The sequence below is a fragment of the Chanodichthys erythropterus genome, chromosome 16 (assembly GCF_024489055.1).
Source record: "Chanodichthys erythropterus isolate Z2021 chromosome 16, ASM2448905v1, whole genome shotgun sequence".
Lineage (NCBI taxonomy): Eukaryota > Metazoa > Chordata > Actinopteri > Cypriniformes > Xenocyprididae > Chanodichthys > Chanodichthys erythropterus.
This window is the reverse complement of record NC_090236.1, coordinates 28,258,908-28,283,631: the sequence shown is the minus strand read 5'-3', so window position 1 is coordinate 28,283,631 and position 24,724 is coordinate 28,258,908. Positions and strand designations below refer to the sequence as shown.

The window sequence follows — 24,724 nt, the reverse complement described above, 5'->3', positions numbered from 1 at the left end:
TAACTTAAAAATAGTGATTTTCTCCATTGGTGATTCTGCTTGTTATCATCAGGTGTCTTCAATAATGGTCAATCGTCACTCAATTAAACACTTATTTATCTCATTAATGCTTCAGTGGGTGGAATAAAAATATGGCAGGACTTCTACTCTCTGGCCCCTGAACTTCCCACCTCTGGCCTTTGGCAAGTTGAACTTCCTCAGCTGGTGAAGGAACTTCCTCTGCTGGGCCGTTTTGACAATGGAGTCAATGTGATTGTCCCACTTTAGGTCCTGAGAGATGGTAGAGCCCAGGAACCTTGTAAGTGGGGGGAGTGCTGGGGGGTTTCTTTTGAAGTTCACTATCATCTCCACTGCTCTTTAAAAAGAGCATGGGCAGAGCACACATCCCTGAGGGGTGGCAGGTTTAGATGTTGATGTCTTATTGAAAATGTTTCGTTTTATGTCACCATCATGGAGATTAGTGCTTGCTTTAGTTGGGCTCTGGACCCCTGACTTTTGTTAAGTTGTTTTTTTCTTTTGGCAATTGCAGGTGTTTTCAGAAAACATTTCTTTATTGATAAAACAGATTAACATGGCTATTTTAATAACAGACAAATGACTGCATGAAAATGTTTTTTTTTTTTTTTTTTTCTGTAATTGCTGACTTAAGAAGTTGAGGCATTATTTCGATTATATATATATAAAAAAATCTGCAACACCATTGTTGTTTCAGATGCTGAATGTTGATTCCCTTATATAAATAAGTAATTTTTAACTTTTTATTTAAAACAATTTGTGCCATTTATACACTCACAGACATCAACATTCAGCATATAAAACAACAATGGTGACATGCTTCATGCCAGCATATAAAACATATTCATGGCTCCCAGCATGCATTGCGGCATGAATAAATTATGCAGCTGAATTTTTTTTATTGTCACCATTGTTGAGGTTTGCATGATGAGTGCTGATGTCTAAGTGTGTCGTATTTAACTTTTAACCCTCTATGGTACGCAATATGATATCAATGAGGAAAATAGCGCTTCTGTTGTTTTTCCTGCTTAAAATTGGACACTTTAACAATATCAATAAACATTTTCTTAATTTGTATAAGTTTGTTGCCTCGAGGCAACATTGTACCACAATGGAAAAATTTAAACATTCGGCATTTTCATGTAGAAAAAAGAAATATATTTATTGAAAACATTCATTTCTTTAACAAGACACAATTTATCTAGTTTTTAATGTATTAAAAGTTTAATATTTAATAAAAAAGTAACATTTTATATTCAGCTGACCCCTCATTAACTCCTCATCCTCACCCTCTTTTCGGACGTTTCTGAAGTGCTATAGAAAATGTGCAGATCATAATATATGCAGATATAGTATGTGAATTATTATTCTTATAAGTACATTACAAAATCATGTGAAAATGCCAACATATTTAGATAATTCTAACTCTTTTCCTTAGAAATATGATACATTTGTATTGAAACCTATTATGGCTGTATGGCCTTATGCCATTTCATTATGGTACAATGTTGCCTTGAGGCAAAACACAATTTTTTGTAATTTTCTCTAAAACATTTGATGATATATAATGTAAATTACTTAAAAATACTTCTTTACTTGCCAGTGAAGGTGACTCATATTTTTTGGGGATGATTAAATGGTTTCAAACAAGTGAAAAAACACTTTTCAATGGAGAAAATATGGAGTCATGTGATATGGGCACGTGTGCTGAAACTGTTGGTCATGTTTTGGTCTTTTTTGCACTTTTATTGATTAGTATTTGAGTTATTCTGTCCTGACATATGCTTGATCAATCAATTTGTGCTTTATTTTATTAAAAACAAACTAAAATAGACCATGTTGCCTGGAGGCAACACCATACCATAGAGGGTTAAATAGTTTTGGGCAATCTTATACATAAATCTCTTCAGTGTTACAAATGATTTTTATCACACCATTTGAGTTTATTATTTTTTCTCTAATAACATTTAAATTCTAAATTTAAGCAAAATTATAGAAAAAGTAGTTGTTTAAACCACTTTAATGTAGTTACTTGACAATTAAAGCAAACATGTTGATCAACTTTATCAATGCAGAAATGTTTTCTGCCGATAAAGAAACAACTTAAAAACGTCCATGGTGGTGAAATTTTTAATAAGACATCAATATCTAATCCTCTGTTAATTCTCAATAAGAACTTCTGTAGACGTCTGACAGAAATAAAGTCAGTCTCATTAGTAATAATTGAAGCTGGTAATGCTGTTTGTGGTGTTGTTTAATCAGATCTTGAAAGATTTAATGTCTTTTATCTTCAGTTGATTTCATCTAAGGCTGTGGCTGAAGAAAGTTGTAGTTTGTGTTCTTATTTCTCTTTCTTTCAGTGCTTGTTCACAGCAGATGTTTGAATGATTGAAAGAATGTTTCAGGAACATCATACTAACCTTTAAATAACATTCTACTAACATTAAAGCCGGGCACACATTTAACGACTAGCTAAACATTCTAAGTCTGTGCTCAACATACAGCGATTGTTTCCTGCGACTGAAGCAGATTTAAATACTTCCACATGGAATTTGAACACAGACTATAATCGCAGACTGAATGCAACTGGCTCTGACCGGACGCGTTTGAGCGCGATCAGTTATAAGTATCAATTTACATTCATAATCAGCCTTACAATCGTTAAAAATGTTCCTAGAATGTGGAATTTTAAATCAAAATTAAGTTGAAAGAACATTTGAGGAACATTATACCTTTTAAAAAACGTCCCTCTAATGTAAAGAAAACTGTACATTTTTTATGTTCCCAGAACCAACACTGAATATTTAGAGAACACTGTTATAACAAAAAATCTGTTAGCTGGGTTTTTTTTTTTTTTTTTTCCACAGTGTGGCTGTATTGTGCTTTGAAGGTCTTTGCTGTATTGGGCTTTGAAGGTCTATTGTGCTTTGATTTTTTTTTTTGGTCATGGAAATATAATTCATTGAGTACTCAAAAAGTATCAAAATTATTTTAGTTGCATTAGTAAAAGTACAGATTCCACACAATAATTAAACGTTAATAATTAACCACTGATTCTGAAGTGTTTTGGCTGGTAAAGACTGCCGTTTCTCATTTTGCCTTCTAATATCAGTTATTTTACATTGATCCAAACAAAGAATTTAGCCTGAAACAAACTTGAGCTCCAAGACTAGTAAAGACTGTCAAATGTTAACACTATTTTATCAAACACTTTATGCTCAGCCAAGCATGCTCACTCTCTGAAAAAATAAATAAATAAATATATATATATATATATATATATAAATAAAAACTCAATATAATGAGGCCATTGTTCATCAGTCTCCCAATGGAAGCAGGCTGATCGTCTATCAGTCTGACAGTCTCCTCCTCAGCCCCCTGACAATCTCCCTCAGACAGTTTGCTCTAAAAAAGTACTTTGAAGTTCGCTCTGAAAACGAATGCGAGAACACTATCATCTCGCAATTGTGGAACAGTTTGACTGCTACAACCAACAACCGCGTTGTTAACCTAGTTCAAAATTGTTTAGTAATCATTTATTTTAAGCAATTACCATCAAATCAAACGTGACTAAAATAACTAGTGCAGAATAATTAACACAATGTTGAGTAACCTTCACAGATGTCTTCACAACAAAACAATTGCTAAAAGTGAAACTTTCACTCAAATGATTATTTGAAAATCTGTTTATTAATAATAGTAAATGCAATAACTCTTTCAGACTTTATAACATTTAGATTATATATAGGAGGCCTGTGACATTTGAGGGTCAAACATCTCAAACAGAATCATACTTTATCACCATTAAAACACACAAGCAAACAATATATATTTATTCAAACATTGTAAGTGTGGAAAAAGTACACCACAGCAAGACAAGTAGTGGCTTAATCAAAATTTGAAGTTTGGTCCATGGCAGCTTATTTTGGCCTGGAATGGCCCACTCAGACAGGAAGAGGCCGCCTGACCAACATGTAAAGCGACCAACCAGTTTGTTTTTATGTGCCCTTTAGTGCCCGGATTATCTGAAATGGATAATATCATAATCAGTGTTAGTGGTAACGCATTACAAGTAATGTGAGTTAAGTAATCAGATTACTTTTTTCAAGTAACTATTAAAGTAACGCATTACTTTTAAATTTTCAAATAAGTAACACAAGTTTTCCCATTTATTGACTGACACCTCTCCTGTCCACATGTTGAGGGAAATCAGGAGTGAGTGTAGAGGTGTTGTGTGCGCTGTGTAAACATGATGGTTATTCTGGACTAGTTCTAGACTAAGGGTGCGTTCACACTTGTCATGTTTGGTTCGATTAAAACGAACCCTGGTGCGATTGCTCGGTTAGTGCGGTTCATTTGAACATATGTGAACGCTGCCATCCGAACCCTGGTGCGCACCAAACAAGCGGACCGAGACCACAGAAAAGACGGGTCTCAGTCCGCTTCCAAACTAACTCTGGTGTGGTTCGAATGATATATGAACGCGACACGGACCAAAGACATGTAACCGAACCAAAAACAGGAAGACGAGACCCTAAAAAGGACAGAATCCTCACGCATGTCGGTTTTTCTTGTCATAGTCGCGAGTTTGCCCATCACAGGCATCAGATGCGTGTCTCCACGCAGCAGATCATTTGTGTGTGTGACGGATGGATTCCCGCCGCTGTTTTTACTACTTTACACATTTTATAAGCTTCACGAGTTCCCAGCTGGCCAAAATACCATCACATGCAGGCTACGCACCGCTATGCACACACAACGAGCGCATTTACCTCAGAAAACAGCACTGTTTTGGATGTTCGGTAAGTTCCGTCTCAAAATAGGAAATACGTCATAAAACCCGACCAATCACGTTGTGAATGTATCACTATGCCTTAAGGTTCGGTATCTTTTGGTTCGGTGATAAAATTGCCAATGTGAACGCTAACCGTTTTTTTTTCTTCTTTGGTCTGGACCAAATGAACCAAACGAACCAAACTACAAGTGTGAACGCACCCTAAGGGTGCTTTCACATTAGCACTTTTGGTGCGCACTCGGGTTCGATTGACGTCTGAGTTCGGTACGTTTGGATGATGTCTTCTGAACTCGGGTGCGCACCCGCGAACCGTACCCGAGTCCGCTTAAAAAGGGTGGTCTGGGGTGCGGTTCAAGTGAACTCCGGTACGTTCGCTTCTGATATGAATGCAAAAACGTACCAAATTGCGGAAGTGAACCGCTATTAACGCCGTATTATTTGATGGTAATGTGTGTTTGTGTGTGTGTTTCACTCACTTTCCAGACGAGCGTGACTTACGTGCTGCAAACAGAGAGCTGTAGTGTAAGCGTTTCATATTTCTGCTCACCTTCAGCTTTCTACATTCGCGGCAGATAGACGCAAGAGCCGTTATGAACAAAACCAACGGTTCAAAAACAAAAATATAAAAGTGAAGAGAGCAACGTTATGCATTTTGCCGCCTTCTCCTGCGCCATCGTTACTAAGCAACATAGTAAACAGCTGCTGGTTTGATGACGCAAACGAACCGCGGGTCGGACCCAAATAATATAATGTGAACACAGTCCAGTGGGGGCAGGGGGAGGGGGGAGCAACCGAACTCAGGTTCGGTCCAGGCAATCGAACAAAGTGTGAAAGCACCCTAAATGTGACAATTTACTTCTCCTGCATCCTATTCTTCTGTATTTCAGAATGACAGCACAGCTGAAAGGCTTGTTTGTTTGAACTGCACCCTCTGTTGTACAGCTGTGAATTTGCATCTCCTTCAGCCCGAGGCTTATTCATTTCACTTTTGGTGTGAAACTACCTTTACATTTGCCAAACATGGAACTTTTTTGTTGTTATAAAAACAAACAGCCCAGCCCAGATGAGAAAAAAATAACGTAACACATTACTTTCCATAAAAAAAACGTAACTAAGTAATGCAATTAGTTACTTTTTTAAAGGGGGTAATGCAATATTGTAATGCATTACTTTTAAATGTAACTTTCCCCAACACTGATCATAATAATAGTGATAAAAGACTGAAAAAATGTACAGGGCTCTGCACATAACATGCAAATAAAAAAAAAAAACAAGATATTGTGGCCATGACTTATTCATTTGTTTGCTTGTTTTAGTTAAATCATAGCTACGTTGTACTAATTCATTTGCCTGTTTTTATTAAAATGAGGGAACAAATTACTACAACATGGCCACAGTTTAACTAAAACGAGGGAACTAATTAGTATGTAGCAAAGAAGGAACAAAAACTAAATAAAACATAATTTGTGGAGGCGAATTGTTAAAAATAAACGGCCATGATTTCAATTATTTCTTCCATGTGTCATGTGGTGCTCTGTAAATTAACATTGAATAGATGCACCATTCTACCTATTTCCATCAATGGCTGCACAAAAAACACCTAAAAAATAGCAGAAAATGAGACAGTGATCTGAATTCACTGTTCTTTCATAATTCAGAAAACAAAGCTGAATACAGTTCTGCTCATGGATATATAGTTAACTTGCTTCTAACTAAAATAAGAACTAATCAAATTCAGTGATTAGTTCTTCCTCATTGTATCAACTCTTAACATGACCAGGCCGGACTGTTAAAAAAATCTGTGTGCCATTGTTCCCAAAAAGCTGCTAAACACCTGCCATTCAGATCAGAACTAGAGATGTTATTTTTGTGTGCAATATGCAGCAGACAGTCATTGAGCGGACTGTGGGTGGTCCATGGGCCTGCCATCCGAAGCTGAGACAAGGTCCATTGCTGCTTATCCCACTAAGTAATCCCATTGAATTATTTACAAAAAGAAGCTATTTTCATGCTGGACGTCTGTGGGTGCAGATATTCACCTTGGCCAGCAGTGAATGGTGCATTAACTGTCTGTTCTCTGTCCAGTTGTCTGACTTTAAACACACACACATACGCACACGGACGCATACACACACATACGCACACGGACGCACACACACACACATACGCATACAAGGATAAATGCTTTCTCTCTGGAGCTGGAAGTCAGCCAAACTGCAGGATTACAAGCTGAATTTCCATCACAGAGTGTTTCATCCATCACTGCAGCACTCCAGCAGTCATTGAGAAAGGAGAAGGCATAAAATAGCACAGCATGACTTCTCAGATGAGAGGATGTCCCTTATCCCCTCATATCCACTGCCTTTGTGAGTGTCCGGTCACATAGCGTACATCACCTCCCCCTGTTGACATCTTTGGCCAGGGTGTTGGTGGTGGGATTAGATGCTGAGCTTGTTTGGGACTGACCGAACCGTTGTCTGACCAGGGTCCGCTGGAGCTCGGCTCGCCTGGCCAGGGCGGCCCTGAGCTGGCCGCGAAACTCCTCGATCCTCCCTTGCAGCTCCCGCAGCTCCTCTTCCCATGGCGCTGAGTGCCCTGAGCAGGCCGGGGGTGAGAGCACCAGGCTGAGACTGAGATTAGGTCCACCATTAGAACACAACTGGGTGGGCGGGCTTCCCACCAACCCCCTCCGGCCCCTTTCTGGCCCAGGGTTTGGAGCTTGGAGCTGGTAGCTGTTGAGAGTCTCCAGGTTAAAGTGGACACGCTTGTTATGCTCCTTGGCCTCTCGACCAACCTTGACACTCTGATTGTTCCACTTGGTTGTAGATGTGGAAGGGGAAGTTGAGGAGGTGGAGGGCGGAGGAGAAGAAGAGGAGGGTGGCAGGCGGTGGAGATTACAGTTCTCTGACAGGCACAAGGTGGGACTGAGAGGAAAACACAGCGGCAATCAGTTTTACAAGATGCAGGAACACAGCTCTTCACAAACAGAATCAATGGAAACACAGAGCCTCTTCAATATGCCATTAATGAATAAGTATCCACTTGCTTTTACTGGAGAGGCCAATATTGATTTTTGTCCTTTGTTTTCTAATTTCTTTTTTTATGGGTATTTCTTTTAACATAAATAACACTAACTGCACACGTTAGTTCAAAGTTCAAAGGCAATGCTATTTTCTCATATTCTATGCAAATCATAGTGTAAATTCATTCAACTAGTCATTACTGCAAAATAATAGGTGATTAGGTGATCTTGCATCAACCTATTACGACTGGCAAATTGTATATTATTCAACTTATTAAATGGCTACTCACCACAAAAATTAATATATAAATGGCCATGAAACATTGATTGGAATACAAGTATTTTATAATGTGATGAGAAAAAGTCTATTGAATGATATGAGAGGCATACAACTAGTACAGCTACATATGCTGGAAATTGGTTGCCTGAATTAATGAACAATTACACAGTTTAGTGGTCATTATTTTAAAAAATTTGACCACAGGGTGCCGCTAACTAGCCATCAGAATTGGCCCATTCCACAATTCCAAAGAGCCGTATAATTAATTTGAGTAATTTGACTATAATACTGGTATAAATTTCAATGAGGTGAATTAAGAAAGTGTGGTAATTTGTTGTGCAATAATCATAACTTACCATCTGTCACTGCTCTCAACCTCTGATTTCCTCTCGTTATCACAACCCGTATTTAATGCACGGTGGATTTTCTGTATAAATAACAAAAAAAGCCACTGAACAACACTCATTGAAGTATATACATAATCATAAACATACAGGCTACAGATTTGTGCTTTCAGCTTCCTAACACTAGAGGGAGCAGATGCCCTGTTTTTATGAAAGAGACATGCCTTGAAACTTGGATAAGAGCAAAGATTTTTAACTGTGGGTAACTGTAAGTAAAGGCACAACTATTTTAGGCACTACTCAACCTCTTTAAAAAAACGTATCTGAACTTGTCTATTTTTGAAGGGTATTTAACAATTTTTTTGTGTTATATGGTGGCACGCGCTCACCTGACTGGTGTGGAGCCAGTATTTGAATCTCTGCTGGTGACGGAGGTAAGGCAGGATGAATCTGAAGAAAGTGTGCTCCCCCAGCAGAGTAAGCAAAGCACCTGCCACCCCCACGCACAACAGCACAAACAGCCCCGAGAAATGCTGGATACCCATCTGTAGAGTCTGGGCACACATACACAACAATAAATAAATCCACACAAGCACAGAAGAGAGGATCACAGTATATTGCATCTCTGGTGATGACTGCACATTTCTCTCAGAGGGCTTATCATTTTTTGATAATAAAATCCACAAGGAACATCATCAAAAAGAAATAACAGAAAGTGCACCTGCAATCAAGATCTTTGTAAAATTGGTGATTTTATATATATATATATATATATATATATATATATATATATATATATATATATATATATATATATATATATATATATATATAACTGGAACTAACTGGTCCATGCATGACTCCTTGGGTACAAGACATTTTTGCCATGACAACTCTCGGAGTGTTTGGCATGGTAATGTTGATATGTTTGGTCTTGGTGGAATAGATCTGCTACGCTGCTGCTGCAGAGCAAGTATGGGACTTGCTACTGCCAATAAAGACATGACAAGCTGCTGTGAGCAAGTAAGAGATGATCCTGTTGCTGTACAATATAGCGTACATGAATTACCCATAGCAGATACAGGTGGAGCTGGGGAAGGTGGAGGGTTTCTGAAAGTGCGCTGCACTGCTAAGGCAATGCTACCAAAGTATTTTGAAGGTTGAGCGTGCAAGCTCATTGGCTACTGATACACTGATACTGATACCAATCAGCAGTGCCCTTCAGATAACGATGAATTACGAGCAGGTTGAATTAAAGGTGATAAAGAGGATCTTTTCGTCGACTGAGAAACCAAAGACTGTTACTGAGTTTTTGAAATGAGCGCATGCTTAAGAACAACCCCCCTCCTTCGAAGGAACGCCTCCCAAAACTCGTAAACACTCGTATTGGAACACGAGTGTTTACCACCGGCATTCGCTGTGTCGTGTTAGTGGATTCATTATGTCGGACTCACCGCAGGTAACTCATAATCTGCAGTTGTTACTCCTGTCTCCTGACAAAAACATTGCATGCGGCACCTGTTGAGTGTGGAAAGTTACTGGAGCGCGCAGCCGCGCTCGTCTCTCACAAGGAACGTCATGGCAGTGATTGACAAGCCAGAGGGCCAATCGTTTACGCAATGATCACGTAAACGATTGGCTGATGTTTTTAAGGCCCTACCTTGTGCACAGATGATGTATATTAATATTATTCCTTTCAGTGTACCTAATAAATAGTCTTTTATCAGTTAGTAAAGACAGTTTCAAGTAATATTGCAAAAATGTATAAAACAAAACATCCTCTTTAGCACCTTTAAAGGACCTATAAGTCTGCGCCATCTAGAGTTTCATGACAGAACTTTGTATATCTGACCAGGCAGTCAAGGCTTGGCTCCACTGACAGCCATTTTAAATAAAGTAGCTGATGATAGTTTTCTGCTGAAATGTCTTTTTTTGCGAGCAACCTATAGATCTAGCAGTTAGCTCTTTCCAGGTATTACAGACCTCCCTGAGCCTGTCCCATCATTATTTTCCCCTCGGGTGTTGGAAGCCCCAACATACACAAAGGAATCCATCATGCCACTGCAATGGCTTTGATCTGGAGTCCTGCTGACTAGAACTAATCGCAATTTTATAAAGTATCGCTGTTATAATTGAAATTAAAGTCATGCCAGTTTGAAACAGCTGAAAAGGGGAAAATATTCCACTTCCCATCCCTCATATGTGTGGAGCATGCGTGCAAAATGAGACTTTCATTGATCATCTAACACTGCACACAGAGACTGCAGTCCCATGTACAGTTCATCACAGTCCTGCCACCTCTGTTGTGAGTGTGTTCATTCTCTGTACATAACAGGATTGGCTGCAGCCCTTTATCATGATGTCAGTTCCCAAGAGTGTTATAGAATGAGATAGTGGCTAAAAGCACATGCATGCATACGTGCCACCGGCCAGATGAAGTGCTCACTGCACTTCATGTTGGCTGCTCTGATTTCATTAAAATAATGCAGTAACGTAGTAAGGTTCTATTTGTTAAGATTAGTAGATTTAATAATGTTAATTTAATGTTAATGTTAATACTCAAAAGAGTACTTATAACAGAAATAATACATTTTAAATGCAGTTAGCTAAACTTTAGAGTGCTTTTTTGACCCACTTAAGACAAGTAGGACTTGAGTACATCTTTATATGTAATTTCATTATTACTTTTATTGCCTGATTAAAGTGTACTGCTGAACAGACAAGCATTTATGGTAAACTAAAATGTATTTATGAAACAGTTCCTGTCCTTGATTCTCAATAGCTGTGTTTTATTGATGATAAAACACAGCTATGATCGCATCACCCAACGGTTCTGTGTATCACTACACAACACCCTTAGCAACCACTCTTAGCAACGTAAACTGTTTGTTCATTGAAGCTTACTGTATTACGTAGAATTGTAAGAAAGAGATCGAGTGAGGGAGTTTATTACCTGCATTCAGATTTAGCATTTTCCTTCAACTCAGTCCAATGTTCATAATAAAAAAATATGTTTAAATGTCTGCTGCAATATCTGGTCCTTTTAACAGTTAAGGGGTTTTCCCATGACTGACAGCACTAGTCAAAGCATTTGTCAGTTCCGTCTTGTTCCGTGTTCACAACAATTAAGTCAATATATTTTCAATATAAAAGTCTTTGCTACTGTGTGACTCAATCATAAAGTCTTTGCCGCCATCTAACGGCGTAATAATGTAACTTCTGTTGCTGTTCATGGTCAGGGACTATTTTTTCTGGCGGAAGGAAGGCTTTTAGTGATTTTACTTCATGACAGTTGCATTGATACACATAATTTTTGTATTGTGTGGTAACCGTTTTATAAAAGCAATAAGGTACAAGAGGCTGTGCTGTATCGTGAATAAGTCACGGCTGAAGGGTGTTGTTAGGCACGATGCGAAGCGGAGTAAATTGCTTACAAACTGTAATGATGCTGCAATTTAGTACATTTAAAATATATTAGCCTTAAATGTAATATTGGATAACACATTACATAAATTTATAATCAAGTAACCTACTCTACACGTTCTATAGTATGTTATCAATGTATCAATTTAAGTGTACTTCTTTAAAGGCTGACAAAAGATTATTACGACATAATGATTTAAAATATACTTTAAAGTAAAATTATTAAAATTAATTTTATTAATAGAATTTTTATTAGAAAGTGCACTTTTTAAAGGTACACTTTCATGACTGTGTTTCTTAAGCTCACTTAAATGGCCTTTTATTTAATTATCTGCAAGGCCAGCTTTTTAAAGATATACTTTTAACATTCGAAGAACACTTCAAGGGCACATTCAATACAATTAAGTACACTTATTTTTCACAGGGGAATACCTAATCCATTAAACTTTCCCCACCATTGACGGAATTTTCCATCATTTATGAGACAATGCTTCATTGCCACTGTAAATGTGATTTTCTCAGTTTTTTGTTCAAAATGTTGCTTTTTTTAAATGAAACTTTCCGGAATTCAAGTGTTAATAAAAAAAAAAGAATGCATGAAGCTAGAATAAAATGTTTTTTGTTTTTTTGTTTTTCCCCAAGCAGAGGCTCTGTTCTTTCTTTTGATATACTGCATGTTCAGATATTCAAAATATTCTGGGGGCCATGAAACTTTTGTGAAAATAATCAAAAATGCTGGCGGTGGATGGCAACCTTTTAAAAAAAATAAATAAATGCTGGCGGGAAAAAAGTTAAATAATATTAACAAATTTAACATTATTGTAAGGCATTACCTACAGTCTTGCTATTATTAAAAAGAAGCAATACTCCTACATAAAGCTTTGAAGGTACTCTTTTATATAAAAATATTTATTTGTCTTTGGCTTTATACACTGTGTTGGCACAAATACAGAAAGAGTGCTTTAAATGTGAACAACAAAGTATTATTAAGGTACAAATACTGCCATTTGTTTATTCATAATTTAATTATTAATTTATTTTGAGCGCACGCCAGATGCAGCACTTAATGTTGGATTGTTGCTTTAAATTCCCCATCGCTTTCATCCCCGCATCTTTGTATCTGGCTATGAACCAAGATGCTGTTTGAAGAATTCTAATTTAATTAAGACTGAATTATCTCGAGGAGATAAAATGCTGCTTTTTGCATTTGAAGCTATTTCTATAAACAGCTGTAGAATAAACATTCAAAAGGGGACGTAGGATTGCGAGGACCTCTGAGTCGATCCTGTCTGCTTGTTTGCAGAATTTATTGCACAGCAAAGGAGTGGTTTTACAACATGGTGTCTGTGGTGACAGGACAGCTTGGCTCCAGAGCAAGAGAGAGGGAAAGCGTGAGATGAGTTCCAGCTGGCACAAGGACCGAAAACAAATGTCATTGCTTGTGTTCATGAAGTCCCCCATTCATAACCACAGCTAGGTAATGAAGCCAGACTGTACAAGACAATGTCTTACAGGAGTGCTACAACTCCTGGGAGGTTATTGACTGAGGCTCCATTGATGGAGTGCGCTGGTGGCTGCTACTCAGAGCCTCAGGTGTGCGTGGTGGTACGGCTGACATGGAGCCCTCGGGAATGAAAATGGATTGTGGTGGACCAGTGTCGCTCTGACAGAATGGCTATTAAACTGCAGGAGACAGTAATTCTAAACAAAAAGATTTTTCAGAAGGAAAAGAGCCCGTCGGATTCATAAAGGAACTTGGTCAAGGGCAGAAGCCGCTCACTCGCCTGTGAACAAAAACAGACACACACACATATACTATACCGCACACTCTCAGACTTTCTTTTTTGATGGCTCACCTCTGTCACAGCAAAAACTCTCTTCCCACAGGGAACTACTTTATACCACTTGTCGTGCAGCATGTCCATGTAACCGTCAGACTTGTAGCGGCTGACATATTCTGATACGTTTCGGGTAAGAGGGGAGTTCTGGGGCAGCCCGATCCCATAACCTGAGAGCACAAAGAATTTCAAAACAACAATTTACACGTTCAGCTCAGCCAGTCCAAAGAACACTGTGGGGTTTTGTTGAAGAGACCACATTCACATTCAAGTGTGAACTAATACCTCTATTACCGATATGTCAGAGAGCATAGATAAGGAATAAGTTATTTTAGTCAACACATACAAATAAGTGTACTTCTTTAAAGCATGACAAAAGTCATAACTGACTTTTTATGTAAAACTTTTTTCAACTCATAAGGTTTTGAAGGTACAAACACGTTTTGATATTCTAGCCAAAAACTAATAAATAACTTACAGCACATCTAGTCCGATGAACGCTGTGGGATTTTGTTAAAAAGACAATACACATTCTAGTATGAATTGATACCTCTATTATTGATATGTCAGAGAGCCCTTGAGAAGGAACAATCATGAATCTTTGGCACCCCCATGCCAATGTACTGTAGACAGAACGTCTGTCATTGCGGCGTCTCTGCAGCCAGGCAGCCGGAGAGATATGAGCGCGACTCTGACATCCACAAATTTCATCAAAGCCCTCGCCTCACCGGCAAACCCACACATCACTCCTGGCAAGCAATCCCTCCCCTCCTTTCAGCACGTGGCACAACATCCCTTGAATTCTGATAAACTTCTGTCCTCTCCTACTGAGTTCCACTGCTGTATTATACTCAGCCCTCTACAACCAATAAATGTGTGCTGTTGAACCCTTTGAAGAGGGGGCACCGGCGGGCTGCTGGAATATTCTTAATAGAGTGGATCCAGGCAGTCATAAAGTGTGCTGTGCAAACTAATACAATAAGGGATTTTCCAGCAGTGTTAAAAGGACACAGTCCACTCTGAAGAGACGGTTCTACTGAAGGGTGTTCATTTAATTTGAGCAAAGCCTGTAAATTGAACTCTTGCCTGTAGGGGATCTCAAAAGTAGCACAATTCAGTACCAAATCATAACAAAAAAGAAAAAAAAGAAAAAGGTATCTATCTATCTATACTATTTTTATTAATATAAAGACAGACAGAGACAGATTAGACTAGACTAGACTAGACCAGATAGACAGATAGATTCACAATTCACAATACCAATACTGCAGCCAAAAGTAATTTGCTATTGAATCTTTATTGTGACAACCTTAGGTGCCTGACTCCAGTTTTTCACCCGCATGGTTTGATTATGCACCATGCTGTTTACAGGGTTTATAGACCCTGACGGAGCTGTCCATTTCGGGCCAGTAGACGTGACAGAGATGGTTTAGTCTTGATCATCCATCTAATAAAAAGCTGGCTCAAAGGCGTGATGAAAGCTTTTGGCAGATAGCTGGGAAAATTCCTTTGCATGCAGCAGGAGATAACATCCGGATGAGAGGTGCGGACATGCCTGGGTGACTGCCATGAAACCCATCTACACCCTGTAATAGCTTTCGCTTATGAAATGACATGTGTCAAACTTGACTTGCTTCGATTTGGAGGGTAATTACAAGAGCCTTGAGGTGAATTCATGGACAGGTCTTAATGTTGGGTGGAATTCTAATGTATCTGTAGAAAGTGTTCGAAACACCTTGTGCCTTTTCAAAGTAGAATTTCACAGGCTTTTGTAAGCTAGTATAATTCAATGTGACATGGCCAGAGGTGCTAGCTTTCTCAGAGACAGGAATATGCTCAGAGTCCTTACCTTCAATAGCAAATGGTTTTCCTACAGTCAGGAGTTTGCAGTCTGCGTCTATGGACACCTCGTAGTCCAGCAAAGCCTTATCCATGATGAAGGCATCTAGCTGAGGGGGATCTGTCCTTCAACACACAGAGGAGGATAGTCAGAGCCAAACAAAACAGACACCGCCAGCCACACTTATGCTAAATACTGCTGACTTTAAATGACTTTAAAAGTTGATTACAATAATCCTGAACCAAACCCTGTAGCTATAAACTGCTTAAATCTTCAGAATTGAGTCAGATTTACTGAATTGAAAGTGCTATTTTGTGTTCTGTGTTCTTTTTTTTCAAACAATCTTTGAGTAGTACATTGTAAAAGACTGCCCTATTGTGTAACTTATCAATATGGGTGGCAAAATAAATACAAGCTGCTTTCACTAATAACAGTGCCTAATAATAATGTTTAACAAAGCCAATTACAAAAACCCAGCATGGATTAATATCACCATTTCCCAATATGTCTCATAATACTGTATGTTTAAAGCTATTGTCAAAACTATTTTATATTCTGATGCGTAAGGGAATACAAGTTTGGCGTACTCTGTCCTGAGGATGTTGATTTTCCATTTTTTTGAATGCAGTAATTGTTATTTATTATTTATTAAAAGCAAAAGCCCTAGAGTGTGATATCATGTACTGTTTGTTGTTTATGTCTGAAGAAATGCTGAATTTACAATGAATAGTGTGAGGCAATGCTTGCACATCAGCTGACCTCCATTTTACCTCAAGTGTGACAGAAAATAAAGTGCAGGGAAATTTTGCAGGATCAAACTAAAACTCTTACACAACGTCTTTTAAGAAAGAAAAAAAAAAAAAAAAAAAAAAACTGTCCGGATGCTTTTCTTAAAAAAGCCCGCCCCCAAGGATGGCTCCCAACTATGGCAGTGATCTTGACTCTAAAAATGCTGACCATGTAAGGTGTCTCCTGTGAACTGAACAGAAAGAATTCTCACATGGAAGAAAACCGGCGTCAATCATAAAAGACGGGAAGTACAAAGCAAAATACTGCACTACGTGGGAGCCTGAATCTGAGGATGAACCGCTGTGTTTGTGCACGCCTGTAAGCGTACGTCGTCTCTGAAGAGAACCTTTGGCCTCATTCAGCAAGTTTAGATTTGACTTGAGAGTGACTGCCTCTCTTCTCTGCTTGGAGTCTGTTCTTTCAGGGATGAATGGAAACCGAGACAACAGACAGAAAGCCCGGAGAGCCGACACTTGTTGCTGTCGACTCGGTTTGTTTAAACCGAGCGAGCTGGATGGTGCGCATAATTCCTCATGAAAGAGAAATTATTTTAACTGTGCGTCATACAAAGCAGATCCATAGCATTGTCAACAGCTTTTGAGGTTGTAAGAACTGGCACGTTGGCCTTTTATTGTGACCCTGTTTATTGTTGTAGTAGTAGCCTGCAGGCTTTGGGGTGCTTGTTGCCTGTATCTCCAGCCGCACTGTGCAATTACTGAGCTCTGCTCCCTTCAGGCTTTTTTCAAGATGCCCATCTCCTTTGAAAGCATTATTTGCTTTCTGCGTGTTGCGCTCCTGCTCAACACCACTTGATTTTATTGTGTTTAAAGAATATAAATGCGTCTATGTGATTGTGAGTTTTTATGTTGATAACCTTCTAAATGCACTTTTTATTCCAAGTGTTTTTTTTATTCAAGGATGCTCAGAAATTTCAGTTTGATTATTTCATTACCATTCTCTTTTTTTCTTACTGTAACCTTTTTATTGGACTTTCCACCACTGGTATGTCCAAGTTATGTTTTGTCTCCTCTCTCTTGGGTTTAAACACTTACTTGAGTGTAGAGACTCCATCCGGAGTGGTGGGCTTGTTGAAGCGCCTCATGTACTCGTACATCTCAGGGAAGCTCTTTTTCACATAGTCCTCAGCACTGCTTTCTCGAACTGTGCCAAAGCGAAACCCCAGAGACGGGTGATGGAGCTTGAAAAAAGCAATGAAAAGTGAACTTGTGTGTGAAAAAGTTTGAAAATATAATCCCATCATTTACAAAAAAGGACTAAAATATATCATGGTGCTATAGTTTTTTCCACATGTGCATGTACAATTATGCAACTATGTTTTTTGAGGACATTCACCAAATATGTTAAAGGGTTAGTTAATTCTGTCATTAATTACTCACCCTCATATTTAAGATATTTAAGATATTTTTGATGAAATCCAAGAGCTCTCTGACTCCTCCATAGACTGCAATTTAATTACCACTTTCAAGGCCGAGAAAGGTAGAAAATACATCGTTAAAATGGTCCATGTGACTACAGTGGTTCAACCTTAAATGTATGAAGCAACAAGAATACTTTTTTAGAATTTGTTGAATAAAGTTGTTATTTTTGTTTCGTTTTTGTGCACAAAAAGTATTCTCATCAGTTCATAAAATTAAGGTTGAACTACTGTAGTCACATGGACTATTTTAACGATGTCTTTTCTATCGTTCTGGGCCTTGAAAGTGGTAATTAAATTGCAGTCTACTCTCAGATTTCATCAAAAATATCTTAATTTGTGTTCCGAAGACCAATGAGGGCTAGTAATAAATGACAGAATTTTCATTTTTGGGTGAACTAATCCTTTAAAAGTATCAAGATCTCTTATTTTAAGGGATACACATTTAGACATACTACACAGAAGTGTTGTAGTCAAGACCACCTAAACCGAGACCAAGTCGAGACCAAGACCAGTGTGTGTCGAGACCAAGACATGACTAAGACTTTGTGGGGTTGAGACCAAGACAAGACCGAGACCAAGGCAAGTCGAGACCAAGTCAAGACCAAGACCAGATCAGCACTCCACAAATTCATCTCAAAGATCCACATTTCCTGCCTGAGAAATGTCTTATTTTTAATCAATAATTACAAGCAGAATAATAAGACACTATATAGAACTGTTACCAACCAATTGAAATCACTAACAACAAAATTCATCTTTACAATGCAGAGGTGGAACTGACGTTGCATCTGAATTGGTGCAATTACAAATGCATAAATAATTTTGAGATTAATGTTTTTAAAAATAACATTTTGTTTATAAAAATCAATATTACGTTTGCAATTGTGCTCCTATTTGTGAAAACAGCCCTCTTTATTGTGATATTGATTAATTATGTCATATGTTATAATATAAGTATCAAGATCTTATATAAGGTTTTTTTTTTTTTTTCAATCATATCTTGAATTTGGTGGCATTTGTATTCATTTTGGTGAAATTTTTGACAAAATCCCTTGTTGATTTCTGTCCCGGCATAACAGTAACTAAATAAATGAAATTAGAAATAAGTTATTGATTGCATTTGAAGCAGGAAGTTTTACATCCAGTCAAATTAATGATGTTAACAAAGAAATCAGACAATGCAATGGCAATTTAGCGATATCCCTGCAGTTGTGGTCTTGACCGGTCGTGAAATAAAATCCTGAGTCCTCGTAGTCTGAGACCAAGACAAGACAAAACCGAGACAAGACCAAGACCTTCAAAAACTGGTCTTAAGACCGGTCTTGAGTACTACAACACTACTATACACAGCACAGTTTTAGTCAATCAACAAAAAAATATTTGTGTACACAACTTTTCAAATGTTCTATTATTAATTAAAAATGTATCATGGTTTTAATCAAAAATGTTAAGCAGGACAACTGTTTTCAACATAGATCATATGAAATTATTATTTTCTAACAAAATTAGCATGTTAGATCGATTTGTGACAGAAGACGGAGTAATGTCTGCTGAAAATTCAGCTTTGCCATCACAAGAAGAAATTACATTTTAAAATATGTTAAAATAGAAAACAGTTACTTGAAATTGTAATCATATTACAAACAAATATATTTGTATATTTTACCTCTTCAGTAATTCAGGATGAAATGCAGTGTTTTACCTTAACATCATGAATCCCTGATACTTCTTCAAAGGTCTTCTCACCCACCATGACAGCTGCTAGGTTGGCCGTGTAACTGGACAGAACCAGCAGGCAAAATATGGCCCAAAGGTTCATGAGGAAGCGGCCCGTCCAGCACTTTGGAGTTTTACTGGCAACGGTCCGGCCGAACAGAATGGCGTAGCAGAGGTTCAGGGCAGACGAGTAAGAGAAGACCCTGATGCGGTTGCGTCCATGCGGGGTCATGCCAAATGGACTGTTCCACTCGTACAGGGTGATGAAAAGAGCTGTGATATGCAGTGCCACAAAGATGCCCACCCACATGGACCAGTGAAGGGGCCACATGAAAGCACCGATGGGTGCAGCTGTGTCCTTGCTGCGCACCAGTATCCCTAAACTGGTGGAGAAGAAGGGGCTAGTGAAGTCTATCACTCGGCTGCGAGCTGAGTTGATGCTAAAGCTGGTGACGGCCATATCCGCCACGCCACTGAGCAGGTCGCCCACCAGACCAGTCCATCTACCCCCTTTCCACGCCCCGTACTTCCCATCGCCTACGATGTAGAGGTCAAACTCGAAGTGCATGTCCTCGGCTAACTTCTCCAGCAGGTCAACGCAGTATCCATAGCAGCATTTCCGCATGTCAGTTGGCAGTGAACTGCTGTTTGTTTGCTCCAGCTCTCTGAACAGCTGGTTGAGGACATCAGAGCTGTTGGTTTGAGGGTCGAGGCACAGCTGACCCGCTGGACATTGGCCCTCCTCGTCCACCTCCCGTGTGAACACAAATGGGTGCTCGACCAAGGTCACGACCCGCAATCTGCTCCCCGCTACTGGGAGTCCTGCTTGCCAGCGGCCGCCGAGCCTAATCCCTGGGCCGCCTTCCCGGTGGTGCTGGGTCATGCCTGGCCACAGGCTCTGTTCTTCTAATTCCAGACGGCCCGACTGCCAGCTTGCCACGGTCACCCAACTTGGCTGGCCCAGAGGGTCCCGCTGTAGGCTCCATATGTGAAAGCGCTGGGAGGTAAGGACCCTGGAGAGCGAGCGCTGTACTCGCACCGGGCCTGTCAGCCCCATGAACGAAGTGTTCGACAAGAACCTGAGCACAGCAGGGACATGAGCATTGTGAGGGGAATATATATGCATCCAGCAAAAGCAAAGACAGTGATGAGATGACAGAGCAAAAACAATTTTTGCTGAATCTCTACATAAGAGCCAGAGGAGGGAAATAGTGAAAACTAGTGAAATTAATAAATATACTGTGCAGAAGTGATACTCCATAAGAAATAGAGCTTTTTTTTATAGCTATTTTAAGTCTGTTTATAACATGACATTGATTTATTTTAACTGGTATAAGTAGTTCCAGCTTTGTTGACCGCATTACAGATAAAATATGAAAAAACTAACCCTATAAAACCTGCTGTATCATAAGCAAAAAGGCTTCTAAATTATGAACATGATCGAAACTTTGCTGAAAAAAAAAACTGCTATACACAATCTACTACAAGCCATCTGATTGTTTACTTTTTGTTCTTTTTTTAAAGTAAAAATTATTTTAGTATAATTCATGTGTCTTTTTGCTGTGAAATCTGATTTACTGATTATTTTTATGTTAGTAATATTTTAAGATGAACACTGGATTGAAGCAACATAAGTTTACTTAATTATTCATTATACATTTTTTTTTATTATTTAGAAAAATCATGTTAAAATGCATAAAATATGATCTATCAGGCTTCTGAAGATCATTTATATGAATATTTATTAAAGGGTTAGTTCACCCAAAAATGTTCACCAAAAAATTATCCCATGATTTACTTACTGTCAAGCCATTCTAGGTGTATATAACTATCTTCTTTCAGACAAACACAATCAGAAATATATAAAAAAATATCCTGGCTCTCTAAAGATGTATAATGGTTGTGAACGGCATGTTTTGAAGCCCAAATAAATGCATCCATCCATCATAAAAACAAATCAAACTTTTTCTTTTTTTTTTAGATTTAGTCTAAATATTCAATAAAACATTCCATTTAAAAAACAAATAGATTTGTTTCTGATTATTATTTCATATATCCAGCTTTACAGGATTGTATAGGTAAAATATTATCAGTGCTCCAAACTCATCGTCTTTGACAAAATTCTCCATTTTGGAAACACAAGACCACCTAAGTGTTTAAATGTCAGCCTTGTGTGAAAATGTCATTTGCTCAGTCGATCGCGTGCTTGAATACAGCAGCGTGAGCTGCACAGGAACTCAGCGCACGCTCACCACTCAGGGAATCTCAGTGTCGCGGCATGCTTTGCTGAATGACCACACAGAACAGCCTCAGATTGAAAAGAAAACACTTTACAAAAGTAGGATATAGGGTTGACCGTTTTTGTGTACAAAATTTATGATTTAAGTCCATTCATCACTGTATATACGTGAAAGAATACATGGAAAACACAGAATCCATGAAGCAACATTATAAGCATCAATAAAGAATGATTTTGCTTAATAAAAAATATATATAATTAGGCATTGTGGTAATTATTACAGTGAAAACTTGGATTAATATTTAAATAATTATATTTATTATTAGCTTAATTTAGAATATACAGTTTGTACAGTATAAAAATCATTACGCCTATAGAGAGTCTCCACAAAAATAGCGAGTAGTGTGTGTGTGTGGTCCTGGTAAACCCAAAGATGGCAATATACAAAATCCTTGTCATTGTGGGGACATTTTTGGTCCCCCATGAGGTTTATACATCTAAATAAAATACTAAGTGCTGTTTTTTGAAAATGTAAAAATGCAGAAAGTTTTCTGTGATGGGTAGGTTTAAGGTTAGGGGAAAGAAATACAGTTTGTACAGTAAAAAAATCATTATATGAATGGAATGTCCCCATAAAACATGAAAACCCAACATGTGGGGTGTGTGTGTGTATATTATATAAGGATTTGAACTTAGGTCCCCTCGCATACTAAACGAAAATTACACCTCTAGATGATCATGTCTAACTGTCATAGAAAGAAGTGCCACAACTGTCACATAGTGCCCTCTGCAAAAAAAATAGGCACATGGTGCGTCTGTCAAGATTTAAATACTTATTCCTTATTTAAGAGCACCTGATTGGCACAATGATTATCCCTCTGAAATAACATTACAAAATGTTTAATCTTCAATTCTCAAACCATATATTTCACAGCATGCAGGGTAAAAGAATAAGAACAGAAAGAAATGCCGATCACTCTTGAAGCACTCTGAAGTTCAAGGCTTTCTTCAAAGGCATAAGGACAGAAGGGCAGGATTATGACCTGAGAAACCTGAATCACACTAAATCTTTTGAACCAATATGTGACCTTTTATAGACAATGTATTTAACCACTGAACTGCCACCATATTAATGCTGTAAGCTAACATCCATCGGAGAGTAGTAAACAAACAAATAAATAAATAGAGTGTGGTTTATATGTGAATAACCCTCCCTGCAGTTCTGAATACTCATGTGATGTTCTGCATAGATCACATAATTGTGATTTCTCACACAGCCGAGCCACACTGCTTTTATTGCAGGATATATGCCACAAATTAATTCAATGATCGATTTTCATCAATAAATCAGCTGGGGATGTAGAGTAGTCAAAGGGTTGCTTGGCAATGTCTGGGTCACAGAGGGAAGATGAAAAATCCAGAGTGAAAGAGGCTTGTGATGTGTGGCTAAATGAGGCCATAAATGATATGGACTCTGTGTGACCATAACTGCACACTTCCATTAAAACAGAGCAGAACAGAGAAAATAAAAGGGGAAAAAATTGATTGCCTGCATCATTAATTTGTCCTGATAGCCCTGAGTTTGACCCATGGAGAACACTTGATCTGGTGTGAAAGCAGAAGTTAAAAGACGGGATAATGTGTTAGCCACCGCAAAAGCTGATTTGTTAACTGAGATTTCTCTCCGTGCGACTATTATAAAACTTTCAGAAAGCATTCGCAACTCAAAGAACCAATAATCCCTGTTGTGTTGTGTTGTTTTTCAGATTCCGTGCTCCTGTGCTATACACTCATTTCTCAGAGCAAATACATTTCATTACATTGGGTTGGGTGGGGGGGATTCTCACACTGTGAGGTGAATATTAAAGATTATACATCACTGCTTTCAATCCAGTGGAAAATCTCAGGGGTCCTCTGTCTCACATTTTTTTCATTTTTTAAAAAGTTTATTTAACTGAGCAAGACTCATATAACAGCGGCACTTTAATCTTACATCTGAAAATAAGAAAAAAAAAAAATCTCATTTGTGGAAGTGAGCAGATAGGTAAGGCTTCTTCCAGCCTTCAGAGATAAGAGTTCTCCAGTATAGGGTCTAGATCACAATCCAAAAAACCCTAGTTTGTTTTCCAGTTATATATATATATATATATATATATTACTTTTTTATTACTACTATACTATATTCACAAGTAAATGGATTAAAGATCCTGATTTGCAAACATCAAATTGTGTTTTGAATTATTTTCAATTAAACATATGTATATATTTTTTTCAATAATAATACAAAACACAAAACCAGTTTAACACGCTTAATAATAAGTGCTTTATCGAGGTACGATTAATGCAATTAACATAATACTTTGATTTTTTGTTCTCATTTAAATACATTTGACTATCAACTTTATCAGTGAACTATTTGCATTGATTATAGATTTTTAACCTTTTTATAAAAAATGTTGATACAAGTATAAATATCTACTGTCAACTTTATTTTTTTTATAATTATTAAAATATTTTTAATAACAGTAAAAGCAATATGAATACATGATTCCATTTAGATTATTATTATTATATATTTTTTTTACATTAAGAAATTGTACTTTTTATTTATTTGTGAGAAATAGTACTAAAGCAATATAAAATATTAATATATAAAACTACAATTCCTCCCAGATTATTGTCTTGAGTGAGAAACTGTCAGTATTTTGGTCCTTCTAGATCTACAATCTCTGTGTTCGGTGTTCTAATAGACAAGCCTCCCACAGCCTCCTCCACTAACACAATGATAACAATGCATCAAGCTGAGAGGCAGTGGACAGGAGGCTCTGTGAGCTCTTGACATTGAACTGGACTCTGGCATTGAAGATGAAGAAAGACCCTGGTCACCTGAATGCAGAAAGGTTTGTGTCCTGTTTATGGAGGTCACTGAGTGAAGATGATTTGGCACAAATGGCTTCCACACTGATGAGAATGCATCATTCTGTA

The 24,724-nt window shown here is 38.0% G+C and overlaps 1 protein-coding gene across 1 annotated transcript in view; it reads right to left on the bottom strand.

Annotated features, from left to right (window-relative positions):
* Nucleotides 1–7,202: 7,202 nt before the first annotated feature.
* grin3ba (glutamate receptor, ionotropic, N-methyl-D-aspartate 3Ba) overlaps nt 7,203–24,724 on the bottom strand; it is a 53,628-nt gene continuing 36,106 nt past the window's right edge. Inside the window, exons 3-9 of the mRNA XM_067363344.1 lie at nt 19,487–20,579; nt 17,399–17,544; nt 15,567–15,682; nt 13,736–13,887; nt 8,846–9,010; nt 8,469–8,539; nt 7,203–7,734 (exon numbers count right to left, since the gene is read on the bottom strand). Of these exons, the coding sequence (XP_067219445.1) occupies nt 7,203–7,734; nt 8,469–8,539; nt 8,846–9,010; nt 13,736–13,887; nt 15,567–15,682; nt 17,399–17,544; nt 19,487–20,579 (2,275 nt within the window). The remainder of the gene's footprint in view (nt 7,735–8,468; nt 8,540–8,845; nt 9,011–13,735; nt 13,888–15,566; nt 15,683–17,398; nt 17,545–19,486; nt 20,580–24,724) is intronic.